The sequence below is a fragment of the Leiobunum rupestre genome, chromosome 6 (genome assembly GCF_980474605.1).
Source record: "Leiobunum rupestre chromosome 6, qqLeiRupe1.1.hap1, whole genome shotgun sequence".
Taxonomy (NCBI): domain Eukaryota; kingdom Metazoa; phylum Arthropoda; class Arachnida; order Opiliones; family Sclerosomatidae; genus Leiobunum; species Leiobunum rupestre.
This window is the reverse complement of record NC_143389.1, coordinates 36,713,624-36,737,062: the sequence shown is the minus strand read 5'-3', so window position 1 is coordinate 36,737,062 and position 23,439 is coordinate 36,713,624. Positions and strand designations below refer to the sequence as shown.

Sequence of the window (23,439 nt, the reverse complement as noted above, 5' to 3'; positions counted from 1 at the left end):
CCTCGGAGGGGCATTTTCGCCAAAAAAAAAGAATTACCCGTCTGCAGACTTTCTGCTTCTCGTGGCAGCACCCCAGTCCAGCTAAGTCTAGTTTTTTTTTTTTGGTATCTCCCTCATCCTTCCCTGATCGCTTTCTCTTAGGGATGCAAAAAAGGGGACAGAAATTTGGCAAATTATAAATTAGACTTAAGCTTAGACGTTGAGATGTTCTGGTAATAGCTTTTGGGAGACGCAATTTTCGCGTTGGCCCACCATCGAAGTCGACGAAGAGCGTTGTGGAAGCCGAGGACCACCCGATTAGTGACTCTCTATACTCGGTGTTAAAAGAGAACGTGTTTTGTACTTCCCTACCCCCCCCCCCCCCTACCCGTTCAACCCGCCTTTGAAGGAATAGTTCTTAAGTTTCCGATACCACGGTCGCCGTGAAATGTCCCTTGGTGGGATCCACGCCTGGTGTTGGAGATCATATTTATGTCTTTGTTTTCTCGCGTGGAAAAAAAGGGTTCTTATACTCCGCTTCGGGGTATGTTATTGATAATTATATAACACCCTTAATAAACAATTATTTTTAATTACCGTGTACTTAATTACAAGTATTTGGGATTTAGTTTCTCGAAATTGGTTATGGATATATTAATTAATAGAGGATATTTTTTTTTCTAATAGAATCTGCGGTTTCCGTTGGACCTACAGCAACGAAAAATTTCCCCAGTTAATAATTTCGTTGTAAATTATTATTTTTTTTATTATCAGTATCCTATGTAATTTAATTTAAACAAGACTGTAGTTGTTTATACAAATGATATTATTATATATTATATACGTATATATTTATAGCGCAGGAATTAATACAATTATAGAAGTTTCTTTAACCAAGGAATAATTCTGCGCAAGTTTCAATACCACCTCGGGCAGGAATCGAACCTACAACCTTAGCGTTACCGTCTAACGCCACTACCATTGGACTAGCGAGGCCACGAGTGAACAGACCTCGGACATACAATTTATGAATGAGTCGATTGGGTTCGTTTGTTTGGCGGGGTTACATTGAACATTCAAAGTCAACTATCCAATGGTAGTAACCCAAAGGTTTTAGGTTCGATTCCTGCCCGAGGTGGTATGATTTTTCTCAGTCACTCTGGTATGGAAACTTGCGCGGAAGTATGACTTTGTTGAGGACACGGCAAGAGAGAGGGGAATGAAAAATAGCGTGGGAAACGTCAATTTTAGGGAACCAATCAATGCTGATTTGATTTTTCTAAAAACTTACTTTTCTAGCATGAGAGAAATTGGGAACAATGCTAAAACTCGTCTCAAGTAGAAATACATTGATAAAGAATATTTAGACAAGTAAATCTAATATTTAAAAAAATCAGTTTTTTTAACCAAGGAATAATTCTGTTTCAAGTTTCCATACCCGAGTGACTGAGAAATATCAGATTTAACAAGCGTAACTGTATCCGTGGTTCTGCGGTAGAACGCTCACCTGTCGTTCAAGAGGGCTCGGGTTCGAATCCCGGCCGATTAAAAAATTATACTACACCCAATGACAAAAAGAGGGCGCTTTTGTAAAAACCTTTTCCCTGATTCTAAGAAACTGCGTACGCAGTGATTACCCTTTGCCTCGAAAATGCGAACGCGTTCGCAGGCCTGACAGACAGACAGACCCACCCACCCACAGACAGACAGACACGGTGGTTGTATAACCCCTCCTAGGGTACAAAGTCCCCTTGGAGAGGTAAAAAGAGGTTACTTTTCGAACAATATTTAAGAAAATAGCAGTTCAAAATATAACTAAAATTTTAACGAAGTGTTAACTATAAGGGTATTAAGAGGAGGAAGTTCCGCTTAAAATTTCGTTTATTTCCGTAACTCTTTAATCCCACTTAATCTTCTATAGAGAGAAGCTACGGTTTCGTCGAGTCTTTCGGCAAGATTTGCATTATAAAGTTGAGAGGAATAGAGAATCCTTACGGTTTGAACTCGACGTAATCCAACTGGCCGCGGATCCATCTCTGGCGCGCGGAGGAAGGCGGGGAAACAATATTTATACGGCACACGCCGGCTTCCCCGTCGTGTTTGTTTTAATAATGGCGATTTCAGGGTTGAAGGGTCAAGGCTCGCTCGCCCGCGCGCGCGACAGCACCCACTAGGCATTTGCATATACGCCTAGTTCGGAACGGTAAGATACGCGGACTACACCTGCGAAGTACATAGTCCACTCACGCCCGGATTGACAACGAATAAGGCGGATTGCCGCGTGGGGGGGGGGGGGTCGTAGGGGCGGTAGGGGCTATAAACGCATTAGCCCCTACATCTGCTTTTCCATAATAGATTAAACCGTAGGCCTTTAATGCCTAGTTTATACGTGTGGGAGGCAGGAATCTCCGGTGCATTAACATTATAGCGGCCATTAATCGATAGGCTTGTAGGCCATTCTCGTTCCGAAGCCGAGATTTAATTGAATTAGCCGTAGGAAAAGTAAAGACGGCTAACTTCGATTCAATAACATTAGCGCGTTTCCCGATCCCCGGCTTCACTGCCGAGCTTTCCGTCGTATTTGTAGCCGCCGCGAAAGATTCTAATTATATTATAAATTCACCAGCCACATTAGTCCGGCCGTGCCTATACGATCTCATCCCCGCTAAATAAACATTCGACGTTTTCGGGGTTGTCCAAACCCCCGCGCGATATTCGTTACGCGGTATGTATATAGCTAGCTTTTTTTAAAAATGTGTCCTTTTCCGTACGAATACGGTATTGTTGCTGCTCTATTTCGATTGGCTCGTTTTAATATGCAAAACGTCAGCTTATAACGCTTGTGGAAATATTCCGTATGCAGCGTGTATGTTTCCCCCCGTCAACGGGGTTCGAGATAAATTATGCACGAGGGTACGTATAGCTGAAAATTTAAATTAGCCGGGATATTGAATCATTGAATAGAATCGGATAATCCTCATATTTGCGCGCTGTTTTGATACGAATCCGATCTTTTTCCTTTCTTCGACGTTATTAAGGCGGAATGTACGTATTTATATATGGTATTTACTTTGGTATTTCAATATTAATTTATTCGCGTTATATTGTACGAAATGGTTTGGTATATTTGCTATTGTAATTGACGATTTTAGATCGTGGCTTTTGGAAACTTACTCCGGGCGTAGGCGTAGGCGTGCACGATTCGCGCGCTCGTTCTTAATATCGCGGGCTTTTGTTTGTAGGGTGGGAACGCAAATTGAATGTCAATCGCCGAAAGCGGGTATAGAGTAATTTTATTGGATGTAAGGACTAAGGGAGAAATTCCTTTCGGACGTTGAATGTTGGCGCGATGACGTTTTTATCGGGATTATTTCTTTCGCGGCGGATGTAATTGAAATTGCGGAAGTGGTCGGTTCCTTTGAGGCGGTAAAAGTCTATTCCGCCGTACCGTTATTTTAGCTTAATATCCGGAAATGAGGCCAGGCCGTCATTGGCAGGAATATTCCGCGTAGTCCCTCTCGGTGTCATAACCAAATAATTCAATTCCGTCCGTAATATTATTTTTGGCGTGTATGGCCGGCCGAACGCCTGTTAGGCAAATTGCAATCTCGCTGAAAGGGATGCTTTTGACGCCTGATATTCGACGTACAGCGTCTCTCGTTGGAGCTAGAAAGAGAAGGAACCTAGTAGCAGTCACCTTTCAATGTTAATTTCCTCGATATCCACGAGGGGGCGCGCGCTCCGGCTTTCCGCCGTATCCCTCCGCGTGTCGTCGAAAGATAGGTCCGATAATTTACTTCTTTCTATATCGTTCTGGCCGTTGTCACTCGTCCGTCGCGCTTTATTGATGACGAAGCCGAGAATTGACGAATAAAATCCGAAGGATATCCGTGGCATCCTTCAGGATCCAGTTTCCTCTCGGAGGGGCTCTCTTTCAATAAGCGACGCCCGAAACTAAGGCAACATCCAAACTATCTTTCCTTTCCCACCTTTCGCTCGTCTCCTTCCTTGGCGGAGGCGAGACGGACGCGGATGGTTGTAACGAAGTTGCGGGGACGCCCTCTAGCGGAGGCTTACGCCTTTTATCCCCGCGGTATATCTTCCTCCGCCGTGTAAATGGTCTCTTCCTCTCTCTATTTGTCATCTTAGACGAACACCCCTATCACCATGGTGACTCCCCGTAATCCCCGCGATAGTGAGAGCCCCGCTAGAAAGAAGAACGTAGTTTTGCATTACCATTTTTCATTCCATCCCAAAAGTGTAGAGTCCGCGACTCACCCGTTGCGGGTTTCTTATTTCGGAATGATTCGGGCCCGAACTTTCTTCCTAGCCATCTATTTTTATATCAGGGCCAGAGAGAGAGGGGCCCTTGATATCTCCTTTACCGGAGTATCTATTCCACTTTTCCTCTTCCTTCTTTTTCTTTACTTAGATATCGGTTTTTTTCTCGCTTTAAAGGAAAAAAAAATAAAAAAACCATCTTAGCTAAGCCTATCCTCGCGTTTTAACCCGCGCCATCTATCCCTTTTTTCGGGAACTGGCGGCGTTTCGTTGTTTGTATCTATCGTATAAATTGTTAAGTCCTTTCACTGGCCGGAAAAGGGGGGATGCAACGGAGATACACACCCGCACAGAGAGAGAAAAGTGCATCACGCCGGGGATTATCCTCAATTCCGTTTGGACCGTATCGCGCTGGAAGTTCCGCACGCGGCTATGTAATAGGCCCAATATTCCACTTTGGCGGCCTTCGCTTCTGTATTATTTCCAGCGGAAAACATTTGTTCCGTTTAGGTGTCGCGCGCGCGGATGGATTCCGGCGCCCTGAGAAATAAGGGATGAAATAGAAGGACTTGGTTCCTTTTTTTAGTCGAAACGGTAATAATACGACTGACTTAGTTCCTGTCAATCGAGTCCCTTCGCTTCCTTTTTCCCTCGTTTAGGCCTTGGCTGGATTACCCCGCTTTGGGATTAGGTATAAAATTTTCCAACCCCCTCCCCCTGCAAACGGTACTTTGTCGGGGCATTTTCGTAACAAATTGAGGATTTATCCCCGTATAGCTCTCTCTGGTCCCCCCGCGATTGCCTTTTTCCCGATTACTCACTCTTATTTTATAGACGGATTATTTTATATAACTATATTAAATTTTTATTTGTTAGACCCCTTTTTATATATTTTTTTATTGAATTAAGTTTGATTAATATTGGGCATGAAAACGCCATATGGTTTTATGTCTTTATTATATTTTATTGTTGTTGGATTAGGTTTAAAGTTAGGCGTACCGTATCGAAAATATTGAAGTTGTCAGTCCCTGTAAACATTTCATTGTCCAAAAGGTCAGGGAATAGTCAGGGAATTTTAAAATGGTCCAAAAAAGTAAGGAAATTTCAAAATGATCCCCAAAAAAATCAGTCAAATTAATTTTTTTAAAGATGTACTAAAAATACATACTCAATATTTTTCAAGATTTTACCTTAAAACATTCATTTATTCTACAAAAGTGTTCGGAGAAAATTTGGAAATTTGGTCAGGGATAACCTGGAAATGTCATGGTATTTAATTCCGGAAATTTTGTACGAACCCTGTCATTTCATTGTCCTTTCGTGTAGTGGTCACGCGTACCGTATCAAAAATACGGAAGTATTCAGTCCCTGTAAACATTTTTGTCCTTTCGTGTAGTGGTCACGCGTACCGTATCAAAAATACGGAAATATTCAGTCCCTGTAAACATTTCTTTGTCCTTTCGTGTAGTAGTCACTCGTACCGTATCAAAAATACTGAAGTATTCAGTCCCTGTAAACATTTTATTGCCCTTTCGTGTGATAGTCACGCGTACCGTATCGAAAATACGAAAGTTGTCAGTTCGTTTAAATATTTATTCATCATCTAAAATATATTTTATATATTAAAATTTCATATCCCCCATAACTTCAAAAGTTTGTTTTATTTATTTTTTTACAGCTCCTACTTGATAAAAGCAATATTTACTTCTTTGAAACGGGAAAGAAAAATATTTCCATTCTTTTATCGTAAGTTCATTTTCATAAGAATGGCGTCAAAGAGAAAATAATCCCACTGCTCTACACACTTGTATAGATATATTGTATATCGGAGTTCATTATTCATTTTTCGATAGGAATTCTAAAAAAATCCATACATTGTTTTTTTTATCTATATTCCGGACGGTTCAATGAGAAAAGATAAATGTTTATTCCCGGGACGATGTTGTAGAGCCTTGTTTCGGGAGCAAATGGAATGAATCGAAAGCTACAACCTCCCGATGAGCTTCCCCATTTCACCCCTGCCTAAGTTTTCCTTTTTTTAATTTATTCCGAATCTCCTGACGCGTGGGACTCGCACCTCCCAAGCCGCCTTTACTAAAAGGGGGGGGGGACTACTTTTTAATTATCTTTTCTAGCCAGCGAAAAACACCCCCCCCCCCCCTCTAGACTCGATTTTTATACTAGCTCACCCTTTGTCAAGGCCTCTAAATCTAAACGAAACATTGCTCTAAAAATAAAGAAACTGCGCGGTATATACTGTCTGTTTAAACCTATATACAGGGTGTTTCAAAAGGTTATGCAAAAATTTGAAGGAGTTGTAGGGGGTGAGTTGAAAAGTATGCCGGTTTTGTTTTCCATTTTCCTACGATGAGTTAAAAGAGCGCCAGAGAGTTTCAAAGTGTGGCCTACTAGCCCCTGGAAGTAGGCTGCAACAAGCGCAAAACCAAGCAGCCGGGAAATGCGAATATTAAGGTTTGGGTTCGTTTGATAGGTAAAAAAGGACTTTGTATACAAATCGAGGTAACGAGTGTAAAAAGGTAAACTTAAACGGTATTTAAACCTGGAATTCCTGGAAAAGTCGGGGAATTTGAATATGGGTATAAAAATCAGGGAAAAGTCGGGGAATTTTAAAAATTAGTCTGAAAATCAGGGAAAAGTCGGGGAATTTTAAAAATTAGTCTGAAAATCAGGGAAATGTCAGGGAATCAGTTTCAAATAGGAAACTTAAACTAAAATATAGGTTAAAAAAATACAAAACCTTGGCCCAAAATAAGTCAGGGGAAATCCCAGGAGATGGTCAGGGCAAACATGGAAAAGTCAGGGAATTTGATTGTGAAAACATTGTGGCAACCCTGTTTAAGTCCCCGCTGCTTGGTTTTGCGCTTGTTGCAGCCTACTTCCAGGGGCTAGTAGGCCACACTTTGAAGCTCTCTGGTGCTCTTTTAAACTCATCGTAGGAAAATGGGAAGCCCCTACAACTCCTTAAAATTTTCGCTTCACCTTTTGAAACACCCTGTATATATATTTTTCAATGGCGCGTCGGTTGACGGTGTGAAGGGTACGATTAATTTCCCGCAGACTTTACCACTCTGTTATAGTTAGGGACGAACAGTCATTTGATACGCGATTTATTTTAAAAACGCGCGCGGTAGCGTAGGCAAGAAAAGCCGTCTCTTTTCATTCGTCGCGTATAGGGTGCGCTGCGGTCGGAAATTAATTACCAAAATGGAAGTAAAAGGAACTGGAGGGGGGTCTTCTCTCTCCCTTTTTTCACTGGCTATAATATAGTGGCTCGGCCTTATCCGTTCGTGGGTGGCTATCTTTTATAAAACGTTGACGGATGGAACGTAGGGGAGTCTCCAAATCAGGGTTGGCAAAATCCTTGTTTTTTTCAAAAAGAACAAAAACAATGTTTTTTATTGTTTTAAACAAGATTCATTGTTTTTAACTGTTTTTAAATCAAACAATAAAAAACACATAATGAACAATAAAAAACTATGTTTAAAACACGTTTTAAACTCTTCATTATACTTATGAATCAGATTCACGAGTAAACTCATTTAAAGAAATATTACGTATCATTATCATAAGTGGCATAATTAACCTAAGTGTGTCAATAAGATGAATTTTTCAATGATACCTTGTTTAACGAAAGTGACGTAAATGACGTCATTTTTTCCAGTGACGAAATTTACGTAATGTGTTTGCGAAGCGGCGTCTGCGGCGCGAGCATTAAAAATACCATATAGGGTATTGAACGGAATTCGCGAGTCCTACGTTTCTTTCGTCTGTTTAGAACAAGCTGTAATTGAAGATTTTCTGTGGGAAAGGCTCATATTGGCACACTTAGGGTAATTATGCCACTTATGGTATTATAAATAAACTCACAGGGTGTAGAATTTTAATTAGCGGGATCCTACCAGACCGCGGAGAGCTTTTCTTTCTAGCTCGCTATAGACTGACTATATAGTTTTAAAGTTTATTGGGAACTCTAAAGCTCTCACACACCATACTATAATTACGCTACGCTTTCGTACTATACTAAAATGATTACGATTTTCTATATTAAAAAATGATATTACTTTATTTCAAGAAAAATACGATGGCTGGTTTCTTTCAGCCCTATTTTAAGGTTGGGACTTTTTGTGTGTCCTCTACAAGTTTTGCAAGCTATCTCATTTATTTCGCTAGAAATCTAGCCTTTATACGCAAAAATTTGAACGGGAGGGAATTAGTGGTCAGGTGACCCATAATCCCAACCGTCGTTTCGAAGTACCTTGAAAGGCAGCAGCGTCGAAGTGGCACCACGACTCTTTACTCCCGCTGTGTTTTCCGAAGCTTCCCTTCTACACAATACATCCATTAGTTTCCTCGAATCTCGAGGAGTGGGGTTTTTACACAAAAATAACAAGAAATATATACAATACAGAGTGGGAATTCCGTCCGAAATTTGGTTTACATTTTATCCTTTTATATATTTTTTTGGTTACACTTAATTTTATTTATACTAAATTTTAATTTTAACTTATCTTAAATCATACACTTAAATCTTATAAATAATCTATATTTTCTACACAGGGAGAAGAACCAAAGAGTACACGCTTATTTAAACGAGCCACGAATTTCGCTAAGCGTTGTTGACCAACCATTGACGGCCTTAGGGTTTTTGGTGCCCCATGCAAATACTACCTAACCTATAGTAGGGTTTTTAATAGCTATCATCCTGGAATTTTCGGTCGCATAGTACTAAGAAAAGGGAAAATAGCTAGTTATCCACACTTTGTTTTTAGTTTTGGTTTATTGAAATGTGCACGTCTGCAGTCATAAATCATCACAAATAAACAATGTTATAAAAAATAAGAACTTAGATACCTCTATAATCTTAAAACTTCCATCACATAATAAAATTTCAAAAAAATCGACCGAAATCCCTTAATTATTATCTAGGAGTGCCGTCTAGTCGGTTTTAACCCGATCTGTCCAGACCGGCCGTGTTTCTTGTACCGGCACAGCCCGACTAAACAGCAACCCTACTTTTAGGAACGGTCCCAAATAAATGTATATTGGCAGCTATATACATTCTATTGAAACAAAAAGACAAAATTCAATGTGTTCGTAGGATTTTTGCACTGGTAGGAAATTTATGAAATCATATCAAGCCCTTTCAGTCGCTCTTTTCAGAGAATCTTAAAATCAAACTACCCGTTATCAATACAATTTACCTTTCTTGGAGCCTTGGAATGGTTTTTTCTATTGAATAACCAAAATCTTACAAAAAAAACAATGAAAATTTACCTTATAAAAAACATGTTTGAAATAGATAGTTTAAAACGTTTAAAACAAATTGGTGTTTGTTTAAAATATTTGTTTTAAACGTGTTTTAAACCCTTATTTTAAACATTTTGTTTAAAACTTGCCAACCCTGCTCCAAATTGCTCCCTCGCATCCCAGAACTTGATAGGACTTCCTCTCGTTTTTTCTCCTTTTTCACGACGGTAAAGCGCGGACGTCTTTAAAGGAAACTGCCCCGTCTCGAAGGAGAACGGAGCCCCTAATATTTGGCCCCCGCGCGCCAGAGAGTGGCGGGTTTCGGCCGGCCAAAGTGTGCCGTCGTGATTAGGAGAGTGAAGGCACGTTCGCCCGTAATAGGATTCCTCCTGTCTGAACTCTTTTCTCTCTTCGACTAGTCTCGTTTGTTATTATAGTCGGGATTCCAGCTAACATAGCACCCTTTTAATTTATTCCGAGAATGACGGGGAGGGGGACAGAATCCCCTATCCCTCCCCCCTCTTTAGGAAATAATTGCTTAAACTCCGCCAGTATACGAATCCTTTCTTTAAGATGGTTGGGAAATTTATATTCTCGTATATCGTTGCTATAAATTTGTAGTCTGTAAAGAAGGTTATTAATGGTAGAAATTTCGGCAATTTAAGTTTCGTAGTTGTCTGCCGTCGAAATTTTATCGCCTTAGATATTAATTCGTCTACAAATCAAATCCTTCCAAAATCAGTCTTTTTAAATAGAGTTGAGTTTGACCTTCAGTAAACCCAGATTTTAAAACTTCAATTGCATTTTGAAATTAACGCGAAAATCAAATTATGAACTTTAAAATTGGTATTTCGACTCGTCTCAGAATGCGAATAAAACCTAATTCCGTAGAATATATTATCCCTCGAAATATCAAAATAAGAAATTTCACTCAATCTAACACGGGGAGAGAGGGGGGGAGACTATTCGTGATTGTCAGAACAGTTTTGAGAAGAGGAGAGGTTGGAACATCATGAGAGGGATGATGCTAAAATACCGACGCGCGCGGGGATTTCACTCGCCGATGGTGGAGGATACATTTCTAAGACATCCGGGGTTCCATGTTGTACGAAATAGAACCAACGCGGGGGGAGGGGGGAGCGTACTGTATTTTTTTTTCTCTTCGAATTTCGATGTTTGAAAGATTTCGTGTGTTTCGGCCGAAATAGGTGTCTCGAGTCTTGACTATTATCCCTTCGCTTACATCAAGATTTTCCCGCCAGATCCTGATGCGAGGCGGCCGCCTGCCAGCCATGATGCTCTCTCTCTTTCTCGAGATGCGTGGGGTCTTCTCATCTCGGCTGCCATTTTATTTTCTTCTCCATTCAGGGGGGTCACGACCCTTTTACCCGTTTCTCAAAACGCATCGGGCCCTATTCATTAGAAGATCCTCTACAATTTACATTTCTCTCTCACTTTTGGAGCGAGCCTGTCGGATGTTTTCGTTTCCACTCGCTTTTGGCTCTTTGTACGATTGCGTCTCCTTACAATGTAATTTAATAAATTACCCTATCCAATTTCGCCTCTTAACGTCGCTCCATAAACAATCCTAACCCTGGCGCTAAAAGTCTCTCTCTTTGTGTGTGTATTATGTAAACAGTCGACGTGGAATGATGAAGGCCACATTGCCGCCGCCTCCGAAAAAAACTATTTGTACTTCGCCTTCGTCTGAACGCCTTTATCCTCGCTTTTTTGACGGTTATATACGGCCAAATCGAAAAAACACAACGTTGTTTTTCATATTCAGACGGTTTTTATAGCGTAAACAGACTTATTTGGTCGCTAATACGCTGTCATTAACGTTTGACGCCTCCACAACCGCTGAAAAGATAAAAGGTTTTTTTTTCGTACGTGTCTCGTACCTTTGAGTAAATATTACGCTTGATAACAATGTGTCAAATTGCGCTGGATACGTTATAACAGAAAAGTATTTATTCAAATTATTTAATTTAATTTAATTTACATTTTTGCGATGTTAAAATTATATATTTTAAGACGCGCTACTTTTTCCGAAAATATAATTAATAAATCAAAATAGATATACTAAAAAACCAAGATTAATAAATTCGTTAAATGAAAAACACGATTAATAAATACATTAAATTAAGATTTTTAAATGATACGGTAAATAACTCACGTTGGATGTTTTTTTTATATAAATTTCCAAAAAAATCTTTATGGAATATAATTTTCTAAATATATCTTTTCAATCAAAGGCAAACAAAACTTCTTACGCCCTAAATTTATTGGTAGATTTGATTAAATTTAATTTCCAGTAAACCTCGAGCAAATCAAAAACAAACGGTGGGCCTTATGCTAAAGGCATCTCGTTTAGTCGGACCGAAAAAAACCGCACTCGGAAATGGTGAATAAATTGATTATTAGTATAGAAGACGTAACCTATATATTCTCTTTTCCGGGCGTTCAGTTTTTACGGATGGGTACTTCTGTTTTCGGCGAGACACCCCTGTCAGCGAAACCGAGACGGGCCCGAGTCAAAGCTCTTCTTTATTCCCCGCAACCCTGGATATTATAAAACAGACCCTTCTGACCGTCCCTCGCGGCAGTCCAAATAAACGTATTAAGTCCGTATGCCCTAAATGGCAATCTGCTTTGGAATTCTCGAGTCCACCAGATGCGAAACTATCGCCGGGTCCCGTCACGCGGGTTATTTTCAACTGGCATTTTTTTGTCCAGAAGTAGGGTAGACGCGTTTTTGTTATAATATTTCTACCCCCCGTATTATATAATACATTTTTGGGTATATAACTAGCGGCCATGCACGATGGGTGGTCCGTGTAAAACCCCCCTCTCTCTTAAACCTTCTCTCTCGGTGGTTCCGATATCCCCCGCCAAAGAGCCATCCGCGGATTGATAGACGTACGCCGAAGAGTAGGAATACTGTCTACCTGGCCTTCCCATGAGCCATTCCAAGGTCGTCTTTCTGTATTCTCCCATCGACGAATTCTTTAAAGGTATATTATATCAGTATACGCTGTAATTATGTTAATTGCTTCCCTTTGCGTCGCCTAAACTCGGGGTTTTTATTTCGGGACCGGCTAACTAACGTAAATTTTGACTTTTTAAAAATGTTTTTGTTAGCTCTCGCTTTCAACGGGTGGCTGATGTCTCGATCTTTTTCTAGGTTTTTTTTTGTCGTTATATTAATTGAAACGAAATGAAATTTAACTGTTTTACGTGCTCGGAATTTAACGGGGATTTTTTCGAATTAACAGCTGCATAGGCTACCGGTATTATTGTATGTAAACTATTTATTAATAGTCGGACAAAAAAATTAACGATATTCACCGCATTTTGCGTACAGGACGAGCTGGGCGGGGCGCAAATTATAATCAGGTGGTTGACTGAGTCGAAGGTCGTCTTATTTTTGATATGCAAAGATCGGATTTTTTTTATATTTATATTTCATCAAAAATTGCGCAAAATTTATTTGTAAATACACAACTTATACTTTTTTTGTGCAATACTACTTATTTATTTTTAAAATCAAATATTATTTTATCAATTAGTTATTATTACTCGTTAAGCTTAAATAATTTTGAGAAGAAAAATATTATAATAAATATATTATTTCATAAATGTACGTTATTCATAATGACGAAATTTTAGATTCGAAACAAAATATTAAATATTTAAAATACTTAAAAGCATTTTAATATTCATAAAAATTCTAAAAATGAGGAGTCATTGCCCTTTCGCCCCCATCGCTTTAAAATATGAACGAAGTAACCTTTTAAGGAGTAAAATTGTCGCCGTATAATCCGCTCACTATTTTCGAAATAAACTTCCATTAAAATTCGTCGAAATAATTAATCGGCTTATATAGAAAGGGAATATTTTCAGGTTATAACTCTCTTAAACTAAATAGCATAGGTGGAAAAATGGCGTCTTAACATCTCCGCCGCCTAAATTTTTATAGTATAAAAGTTGTTTTTTAACGTCCCTTAAAAGCCCGAATAAAAATCCTTTAACCTTCGAACCTCTTCATATTTTGTACGCTTTCTATCTCGGGATTCTTCATCTAAAGTCTTTCGTAGGCGGCGGAATAAAGACCTATTAGGGTGGCCCCCTCAATTCCCATCTTTTTCCGCTCCCCCATCTAAAATAAGAAGAGAAGATGAAGATGAGAGATATAATGGCGGCGTTTAGAGTCCCCCCCCCCCCACCCGCCTTTTAGATAAAGATTTTTAAGCCTTTAAGCGGCACACGGTTCCGAGGAGCATCCTTACCATCTTCTCCCCAAAATCCCGTTAAAAGAAGGGGGGCCTAGCGCAACAGCTTTTTGCCGTAAAAAAAAGAGTTAATCTGATATAAAAATAAATAAATTCTTCGGCCGTCTTTGCCGTCTTAACTCTGGCGAAGACACTTAGAGCATCGATTTTTAACTTTTCAATTTTTTTTCTTACTTAAAGAGGGGCTGAAAAAAACGAAATTTAATGCATGAAGGACGAAAATATTTTTGACATCGGGGGAGATTTAGGGCGATATCAATGGAGAGGCTCTTGGTAGCCAAAAGTTGAGAACGGAATAAGAGTAATGTCGGATGCAGTCTGTTCTCGACTGGTTGTAATTTGTATTAATCGTCCGTTTCGCATCGCGGTTGGCGGATACGTGGATGTCCCCCTACGTCGACGGCGGTTTGTTGAAATATCTTCGAAAAGATACGACTGGAATTTCGATATTGCTTAGCATCCCAGCGCGGAGACCCCGCTTCTCCGGATTTGATGGTTCCGTTATGATATCCTAATGATGAAATTTTCTCATTCGCAACCCGCCTTGTAACTTACGAAATTACATTGTTACCGCATTCCTTCGCGTAATGACCCGAGGGCCGATACTCGGAAACAATCTCGAGATATACGCGCCCAAAAGTTGATAAGAACATCTTGATATATCTATTTTAATTCAACCAACATTTGAGCGAATGTTTCACTTGAAGCTTACGAAGATAATTTATGTTATCTATATATTAGTACAATCTAGAAAGTATTCGTGTTAGTCTCTCGATTTCCTGGGCCGCCCAGAGCGGGCCCGGGCCCTGGAAAAATATTAATTTCGGTCCCCAATAGAGTCGTAACTATTTGGGATAACTATACATTTTAGGTTATCATTAATCCCACAACCAACCCAATCAGTTATATTTAATTCGTTGCAATTACTGTTTAATAATTTAGTGTTCATTAACTTACAAGGAGACTACCCGAGGTGTAACACACCGATTTTGTTCAAACTCGGGGGCTAAGTAGGCCTTAATGAATCATGAAAATTCCCAAAAGGAAAAGTTTCAACGGGCATTAGTTTTGCCATGGCAACCGAAAAGGTTTTTGACAACACACAATGGAAAATTCCTTACCGAAAAAAACATGGGATTTTGAAAACTTCTAAGGGTGCCCCCTTTGGAAAATTTTATCAATTTAATTTTTTTTCGTCAATTTTGATAATTTTTTCTAGTTTTTTAATTTTAAATTTTTAAATCCCATGGTTTTTTCGGTAAGGAATTTTCCATTTTGTGTTGTCAAAAACCTTTTCGGTTGCCATGGCAAAACTAATGCCCCTTGAAACTTTTCCTTTTGGGAATTTTCATGATTCATTAAGGCCTACTTACGTAATTGCATTTTATTTTAAAACTTTTAGTATTAAGTAATAATAATAGTTTAGTTTTATAGAATCTTTGGATACAATAAATTGGTTTCTGGGTAGGCCAAGTCGGAGAGACGACCTTAAGTTAACTTAATGTCAACGTTATTGATTACGCTGGTCGCGTTAGTACCTCGACTAGGAAAATGTTACAAAATCCAGAGGCTATAGTTGCGGCTTCACATTATCCGTTAACCTCAATACATTGTGTTGCGGTCTAACTATTTTAGATGTTTGTAAATTTAAATATTCACCATAATCCCGTTTTAAACGTCAACAAGTGTAAACAAACAAGACGGGTAATTAAGGGAATCTAATTATAACTAAAATTTAATTATAAATCGAAAATTACATACAATCAGGCGACGATGGTAATAAAACAGTCGGGGAAGCCGTTAAATACGGTAATGATCCTACGCGACTGAATAGCTCTTCTTAGTGGGTCCATAGAGCACCCCCGGCGACTGCTCAAAAAGCGGCGCGTCAGGGGCAGTTAGGGGAGAGGAATTAACACCGTTTTAAATAATAGAGAAGAGAATAAGTCATTAATAACCCCCTCCCAAAAGAACCGTTCTCTCTCTTGGCGCGCGGAGGGGTGTCACGTGGTTCCTAAATGGGAATAACCCTACCAGCGGGCCATCAGTCAAAGGGCCGCGCGGCGCTAGTCTCCTAATAAGGCGCTCAACTAGAATGAATCTTTCTTCCGAGGACGGGGGGAAACTTTCTCTTAATTACGCTTTCTTAGTTATAAATATTCGAGTCGTCGCCTCGCCATTATTTGGGGCTGGAAATATATTCAAGCGGATTGTTGATGCGGACGGGATCTGGGGCCCCGCTGTTTTCCCGCTCGCTTTCACGAACGGCCGAGAAAACCTGCAAAAGGAACGAATTTGTCACGCGACGCACGTTGGCCCCGACCCCTCCGCTAGAAATCCGCTGAGAGAGAGAGAGAGTTTTGAGGGGCGTCCGTGGTTTTATAGTATCGAAGAAAATCCCCTACCATTAAAAATGCCCCCCCGTTGGCCCACTGGTTACCCTCCCGTCGATATATACCCCGCAAAAAAATGCTTTAATTATAAGGCGTTCTTTTACGTGGTTTTTTCTTAAAATGTCTAAAGCCCCGGCCATAATAATTACGCGGCTCTGAAGAAGCGGCTGCAAGTTGTTCGCATTTACCAGTTCTACTCGAATACTTTTTCAAACTCGTGGAGAAGAACGGTGGCCGGGGGAGGGAGGGTTAGGGGGCTATACGTAGCTGGCGTCTCTTTCTGGCCGGTTTTCGGAACAGTCGCTCCCCGAACACTGCCGAAGACGGTTCGCGAACCTTAGCTCCTCCACGCGTGTGCTCCGTGATGGCCGTTTCGAAACGCCATTCCATCTTTTCCCCTCGCCGACGCGTATTGTTATTATAGCCCGTCGAAGGAATACAGACCCAGATAAAATGTTGAAGGTCGCGTTTTGGATTATTCTCTCGCATTGGATTATTGTCGATACTCATCATCTCAAAATGAAACGTAAGCTTCCAATTTAACTCTCTTATTTAATATTAATCCGCATTTTCTATAATGACACTTAAAACGGTAAAATCCCCGATTAAAATTACGTACATTCTCTAAATCAGCGATTTAAAAGTTGGTCAAAATATTCTTCCCACGAACGCAGTCGCCATCTAGCGTCGCCAGTGCGAACTGAAACTTTTCGGATGAAAAATGTTGTATAAGGATTAAAAAACGGGGAAACCCCCCCCCCCGCCCCTTAGTTTATATATAGTTTTTCTAATATACCGGTACCAACACGACGTCACATCCTCCTGTTCTCTTTTTTTTTAAAGGGGTTGGTGTATAGTTATTTCTTTTTGCCCATTATATTAGTTCGGGGAGGAAATAAATTGTTTAAACCTATATATTGTAATATGAACCGAGCTGTAAGGGATGATATGGTAATTTTCATTCCTGCGCACCAGCTCAGCGATTTAATTTTAAGAACTTAGTCACTCGTAATTTGTTTTTAGGGTGATAACACCCCTGAGAAGGGAAAGTTTTTTTTTAAGCCGGAGGAGGGGAGATACGCAAACCCTCGGTAATGAAGGTGTTAAAATTGTTCTATACAAACAGTTCCCCTATCGATGATGTATTCCTTTCACCCTTCTCTTTGTGGAGGTTTCCGAAAACCTTTTCGTCTTAGTCGCGTGATCAACCACGCATATCGAAACAGCTCAATTTACTAATATATAAATTGAATATTTTAAATAGATTGTCTTTCTATTAGACAACCGGACTATGAAACTTGAAAAAAATTCTCGAAACTTTGTTACTTATGATTTCACGTAACGATATTACAATTAGCAACTTATTTTCGACGTTATTGCGCGATAAAGGTTAGTTCCTAGCAACAGGGGCCCCTAGTGTCTAAATAGGTCCAAAGCAAAATATATAGTACTACCAAAGACTGGAATATACCACTTGGTTTGGTTGCAAGTCCAAGTACAGGGTTCGTACACTACCTGGAAAAGTCGGGGATTTGGAAAATGTTTCCAAAAGATCAGGGAATTTTAAATTTTTTCGAAAAGGTCAGGGCATTTGAAAATTATTCCAAAATGTCAGGGAAAAGTCAAGGAATTTGACAATTATTCCAAAATGTCAGGGAAAAGTCAAGGAATTTGAAAATTATTCCAAAATGTCAGGGAAAAGTCAAATAATTTCAAAATTATTAAAAAAATGACAGGGAATTTTAAAATGACCTTAAAAAAATTAGGCAAATAAATTTTAAAAATAATATATTTTTCAAGATTTTTATCTCAAACCATTCATTTATTCTACAAAAATGGTCAGGGAAAACCTGGAAATGTCAGGGAATTTTATTCCGGAAATTTTGTACGAACCCTGAAGTAGGAGCTGGCCGAGGGTGTCTGTCAAAACAATAGGTGTCATCCTTATTTCTATTAAGTTACTTATGGTGAAATGTCTAATAACGTTAATTAATTTTCATTGAAAGTGAAACAACGATATAATCATCGTAAAAATCGTTTTACGACTCGTACTTAACCTCCCAATTGTCCAGAAAAACCGCGGTTTGAAAACATTCTAAAAGTCCTGTACGCCAATCTCGGCCACATTAATTTGATCAAAAGCAACAAGGTTACAACAACCGTCGGGACTTCGCGTAATCCTCTTAGAAGAATCGTTGCTTGATTTTGATCTACTCGGCATTGAAGCGGATTCCTTCTATCGCCGCTAGCGTCAACGATAATCTTTATTAATTGACCAAATCCTGTTTAAACTTAAAGAACGACCGCCTTAACCTTTTAAGACTTTGATTTAGTGCGCCATCTTTTATGTAAAAAGGGAACCAAACGCGAAATGGACGCCGGGAAAAAGAATGGTAGGGGGTAAAAAAAAAGTAGATGGCTTTTACCAAAACGCGTCTAGTTTATCCACCTGGTGGTGGTAAAAAGAGCGTGTTTATTACCGCAGGGATAGCTTCGGATGGTGGCGTTTTTTAGGTCCGGGCCCGAAAGTCGACGGGGTCCCGTCGGGGCCCTTCTTTTTCGTCTACCAGGACAAGATATAGAACTTTAAAGTTCAGACTGAAATGTTTTATAAGCCCCAGAAAGAGTGGAAATTTAACGCGGGGATACCCACCCCGAGGGTTGAAGCGCCCCCCGTCCATCCACTTTCCCCGCAAAGCTCCTAAACGCGCGCGGTAGTCCCTATAATGACTGTCTATGGCTTCTCTGACAATCCAAATGGCGAAGAGGACTAACGACGTTCCTTTGTCCCGGCCGCGATCGTAAATCTGCGAATGTCAGGCCTCTTCTTCTATTATACCTCCTTCTTTTCCCTATTTCATTCCGATGTAGTTTCGGTTTCGGTTGTCGCGCGGTATATAGTGTCGTCGACTGGATAATATCGAAGGAAAACCATATATTCCCATGTCGTTTATTTTTTCGCGTATACGTGTCTCGTTAAAGTAAGAGCTTGTTGCTTGGGAATGGAAAATCCTTTACATAATTTAGGTTCCAGGGACTCTTGTCGCGACCGTGTCCTTTTCGGATCGCCTTTCGGTCTATTGCCAAGCGAACTTGACTTTTAGGTCATCCGTTGTAAATAAAAGAACGGGTTAGAATGGGAAAGAATGGTTTTCTTCGCTAGAACACGATCGCGTTTTTATTTTTCCACTCTTTTTGAACTTTTATTTTTCCCCTCGTTTGGGCTCTTGAAACGTAAATATTCTCGTATCGTTTTCTTCTTATTTGGAACTTGAAACTAAAGAGGCATTTTGGTATGTCTCGGCTGTTAAACTCGTATCCTTACCTACTTTCTTGGACGACCAAAATGCCTTCGGTTAAGGTACGGAAGCAGACGTGTATGGGAATAATTTATAGGTATAAATAAACCTTTGATATTATTTATCCTTTAACTTTTTACAGACGTAATTGGATTCATTTATTTCAGATGTTCCGTAATTTGGTTGTTTTTTTTTGGGTTTAACTCTATAATGGTCTCTGTTTGTTTATCATTAGTTTTTATTTTACCCGTGGTTAGTCGTGTTTTGTTAATTAGAAAGTTAAAAGAGAATATCGCGTAATTATTGTAATTCGAACCGGTTTTAAACTTCTAACCTTAATTTTAGTCATTCTGTTTGGAACGTTAATATGTTAAAGAACGCCTGGTAATTTGAATCATAATTTGTTTAAAACGCACTTTTTTTACGTAATTTAAAGAGGTATTTCTTTTCTACTTTGCGGCAGTTTTTGGCTAAAATTGCGTTCACTTTTTGGGTCATTTCAATAGTACGTCTTTAATTAATTCGATTAGTTAATATTAGTTATTAACAGGGTTCGTACAAGACCTGGAAAATCAGGGACTTTTTAAAAGGTTCCAAAATATCGGGGATATGTCCGGAAATTTTAAAATGACCCCTAAAAAATTATGTAAATAAAATTTAGAAAGATGTATTAAAAATACGTATGAAATATTGCAAGATTTTACGTCATTCATTTATTCTACAAAAATGGTCATGGAAAATTTGTTAAATTGGTCAGGAACAACCTAGAAAAGTCGAGAGAAACTCAATCCCGAAATTTTATTCGAACCCGGAATTAATATTAATTATATTGACGCCTATAAACCTTAAAAAGATGATTAGATTAATCTTTAATAGTATAAATAAGCAAATTTCAATAACATACGTCAGCTTAGGCTTCCCATTGTGACAAATATCATCGTCATAGTTATTTTCAAAGCCAGTAGATGGCGGTGCTGTTATTGAAACTAGCTTATTGCCATTGTAGACCTAAATCCTATGAAATCAGGATTGTTTTTTTCCACCTTACGTAGTCGTGTAAAGCTAGCGTATTCCATAGGTATGCCTGCTGTAATATTTAAAGATTCACACGATCAACTTATAAATTTCGTATCACTTACGTTTCTGCTCCGAGTTTTTTCCATAAGAAATATAAAAATTCCTGAATTATAGTTTATTCCATTGAAAATGCGTTTCCGCTCAGTCTTCTTTCTTCCAACAGCGGCGGAAATAAGCGTATTATTTTTTAGCCTTTTCTTCTTTTTGACCTGACGCGAGTTCCGAGATAAATCCCCGGATCATTTTGGACTATGTACTCCTCGAATTTCATTTCTTTTAAATCCGATATTTCTTTTTTTTTCCTTTCCCCTCTTCTCGCTCGTTTATTGGGGCTGAAGTGGACTTGATATTACACAACGTATATACATTTATATATCTTATTCCTCTCCTTTTTCCCCGGGACATGGTTTAATATTAATCATCCGAATTCCCGTTTCACGCTATTTTATTCTACTCCCTCAGTAGAGTAGAAGAGAGAGTGTCGATTCTTTCTATGCTTAAAGAACGGGAAATATTAAGATGGAAGGGAAGAAATAGGTTTTGAGGGGTGCGATAGAAGTATCCCTTAACGTAAAAATGAGGTAAAAAATAGAACTCATCGGTGTACAAAAACTCGAAAATTTAACAAGACCCATGCACGAAAATTCTCAAATTAACAAGACCGATGTACAAAATCTTAAAAATTTAAAAGACCGATGTTCAAAAACGCTAAAATTTAAACCAAATTAATATTTTAGCAATTGGGTACTTGACTGGTTCAAATTGGTGAACGATACAGTATTTTAAACCCTAGTACTGACCATTATTGTGCTATTATCAGAAGTGTGAAATATATATCTTACTGGAAAAGTATCTATTACTAATAGTAATTGTTTTTGAAAGTAATATAATGTATTTCGGGCCGCACTATTTTTCTTCCGTAACGGTTTGTTTTGAAAAATTAGCGGTAACCTGCGCAAGTTTGTTTCAAAACGAATATTATGAGCAATATAGGAAATTTATAATTATCTAAGAAATGATAATATTTATTAAAGTAACGACTTTCGATTTGTTTGAAACGCAGATAGTCATTTCACAAAAAAAAATGTCTCGATAACTTCTTTAATTCCATCCTGTTCGACTCTTGAAATACTTGTAAGAAAGGAGTTATGGAATTATAACTTGGAAGTAAGCCGTCAGGGGGCGAGAGTAAATATTGGTATTATTTATTACCGGGTATTATAAAATACTATAGAGACATTCCCATTTTGGGACGCGCCGAAAGGCCGCTCTGGGTATTATCCTAACAGTCCTCCGTCGAGCGGGGAAGTCTAGTGTTTTCTAATCACGTTCCATTTTTATCGGCGGCTATTTCTACTCTCCGTCGTTAGGGGGAGCCCGAGTTGTCCCTTTCATAAATTGTCAAACCTCGTGCTGCCTTCGACTGTATTTCCGACTTTTTTATTTCTCTAAAAAACCCGCCTTATACATCCCTTTGCTTACGCATTATTTTTAGTATTTCTTTTTTACCCTTCGCGTTTCCCGACTCGATTTTTTTATAAGATTGTAAATTTTCTTAAATATGGATATATATCACGCGATGTTGGAAAAACCTCGGATATTATTGGTGATATAGTTCGAAGAATATAGACGAACTCCTACACAAAGAGCGAACTGAGAAAGGAAGTTTTAACCATCCTCGAGACTTCCCCGAAAATAAAGGAAATAATGGTCGAATCGTGCTCTGTGTCTCTCAAATTTCTGAACGTTTTATAGCGTTTATTCGTTTTATGGTGGTCGTTTTCTTAAGGTGACCCTTCGCGCCTAACTTTGTTGCTTTTTGACCCAATAGGGTTCAAAATGTTCCTACACGACGCAAGTTACTTTTTTTACTCCCGCAGTCGCGATTTTCAATTGTTTATTTCGTACACAAAAATCGAATAGTATTTCTTTGTGGGGTTTTTTATTGCAAATCTTTATGTAGTCAATTTCACCCATTTTTGATCGATTTATAAATTTGGTCAAATTATAAAATTCAAATTATTTAATTAAGTTGAACTTAACTAAATGTGTCTAAAATATGTATTTTTAGTGTTTATAAATATAAGTTACCGTTGCTATGGAAATATACCAAAAAAGCTATATTTATTTTTATTATTTTTGTGGTTTTGAAATTTTTTATATTGGTGTGTTTTTGGGTATAAGCGTTTTTGAAATAGAAAATCTAAAAAAAAAGGTAGTTTCAATTTCACTAATTGTTACTATTTTTTGGGTTAAAACTCTTACTTCCATCCGATCAGCTGTTTCAAATTAATGAAACATTTTTGGTGACCTTGTGTGACTTTAACCCAATTTTCATTTCTCCAAAGATTAATCTTTTTTCTTCAAAATAGGTTGTTTGTTTATTTTTATCGCCCTATTATTAATATTATTATTATTATTATTATTATTTTTATGATTTTGTTTTGTTTTGTTTTCTTATTTTTCACGTTTTATTTTCAGCACCAATTCCTAATTTCTCACTGCGACCCCCGTTACTAGGTAACCACAAAAACAAACGTTTTTTTTTATTATTTTCGTTTTATTTTTATTTTAAGATTTACAATAAAATAAACCAAGCAACGTCTAACAAGATTAAACCTTAGGAAATGTAATATTAAATATGATTCTTCATTTTCCGCGGTAATGAGAGTTTGCAACGGCCGCCAAGGTGGCGGCAAAGGAGTTACTTAAGGGTGATTGGGACCCTTTTAACAAACGTCTAAATTGGCCGACGTTTAAAAAGGTTCCCCACTTCTCATTGTTATTATCATTTTATTTTTTAAATTCCCGGTGTAATTTGGAAAGTGTACCTTGAAAAACCTGATTTTT

General features: G+C 38.6%; 1 protein-coding gene across 6 annotated transcripts in view; it reads left to right on the top strand.

The window, feature by feature from the left end:
* Positions 1–23,439, top strand: part of LOC149940789 (latrophilin Cirl-like) — a 214,644-nt gene that overhangs the window by 173,086 nt on the left and 18,119 nt on the right. For 5 of the 6 annotated variants that reach the window (XM_090180120.1, XM_090180119.1, XM_090180121.1 and 2 more), the window contains exon 4: positions 23,071–23,109. In XM_090180120.1, the coding sequence (XP_090036246.1) occupies positions 23,071–23,109 (39 nt within the window). Of the gene's footprint in view, positions 1–16,532; positions 16,740–23,070; positions 23,110–23,439 lie in introns of those variants that run through there. The other variant, XM_090180122.1, reaches the window with a different exon arrangement.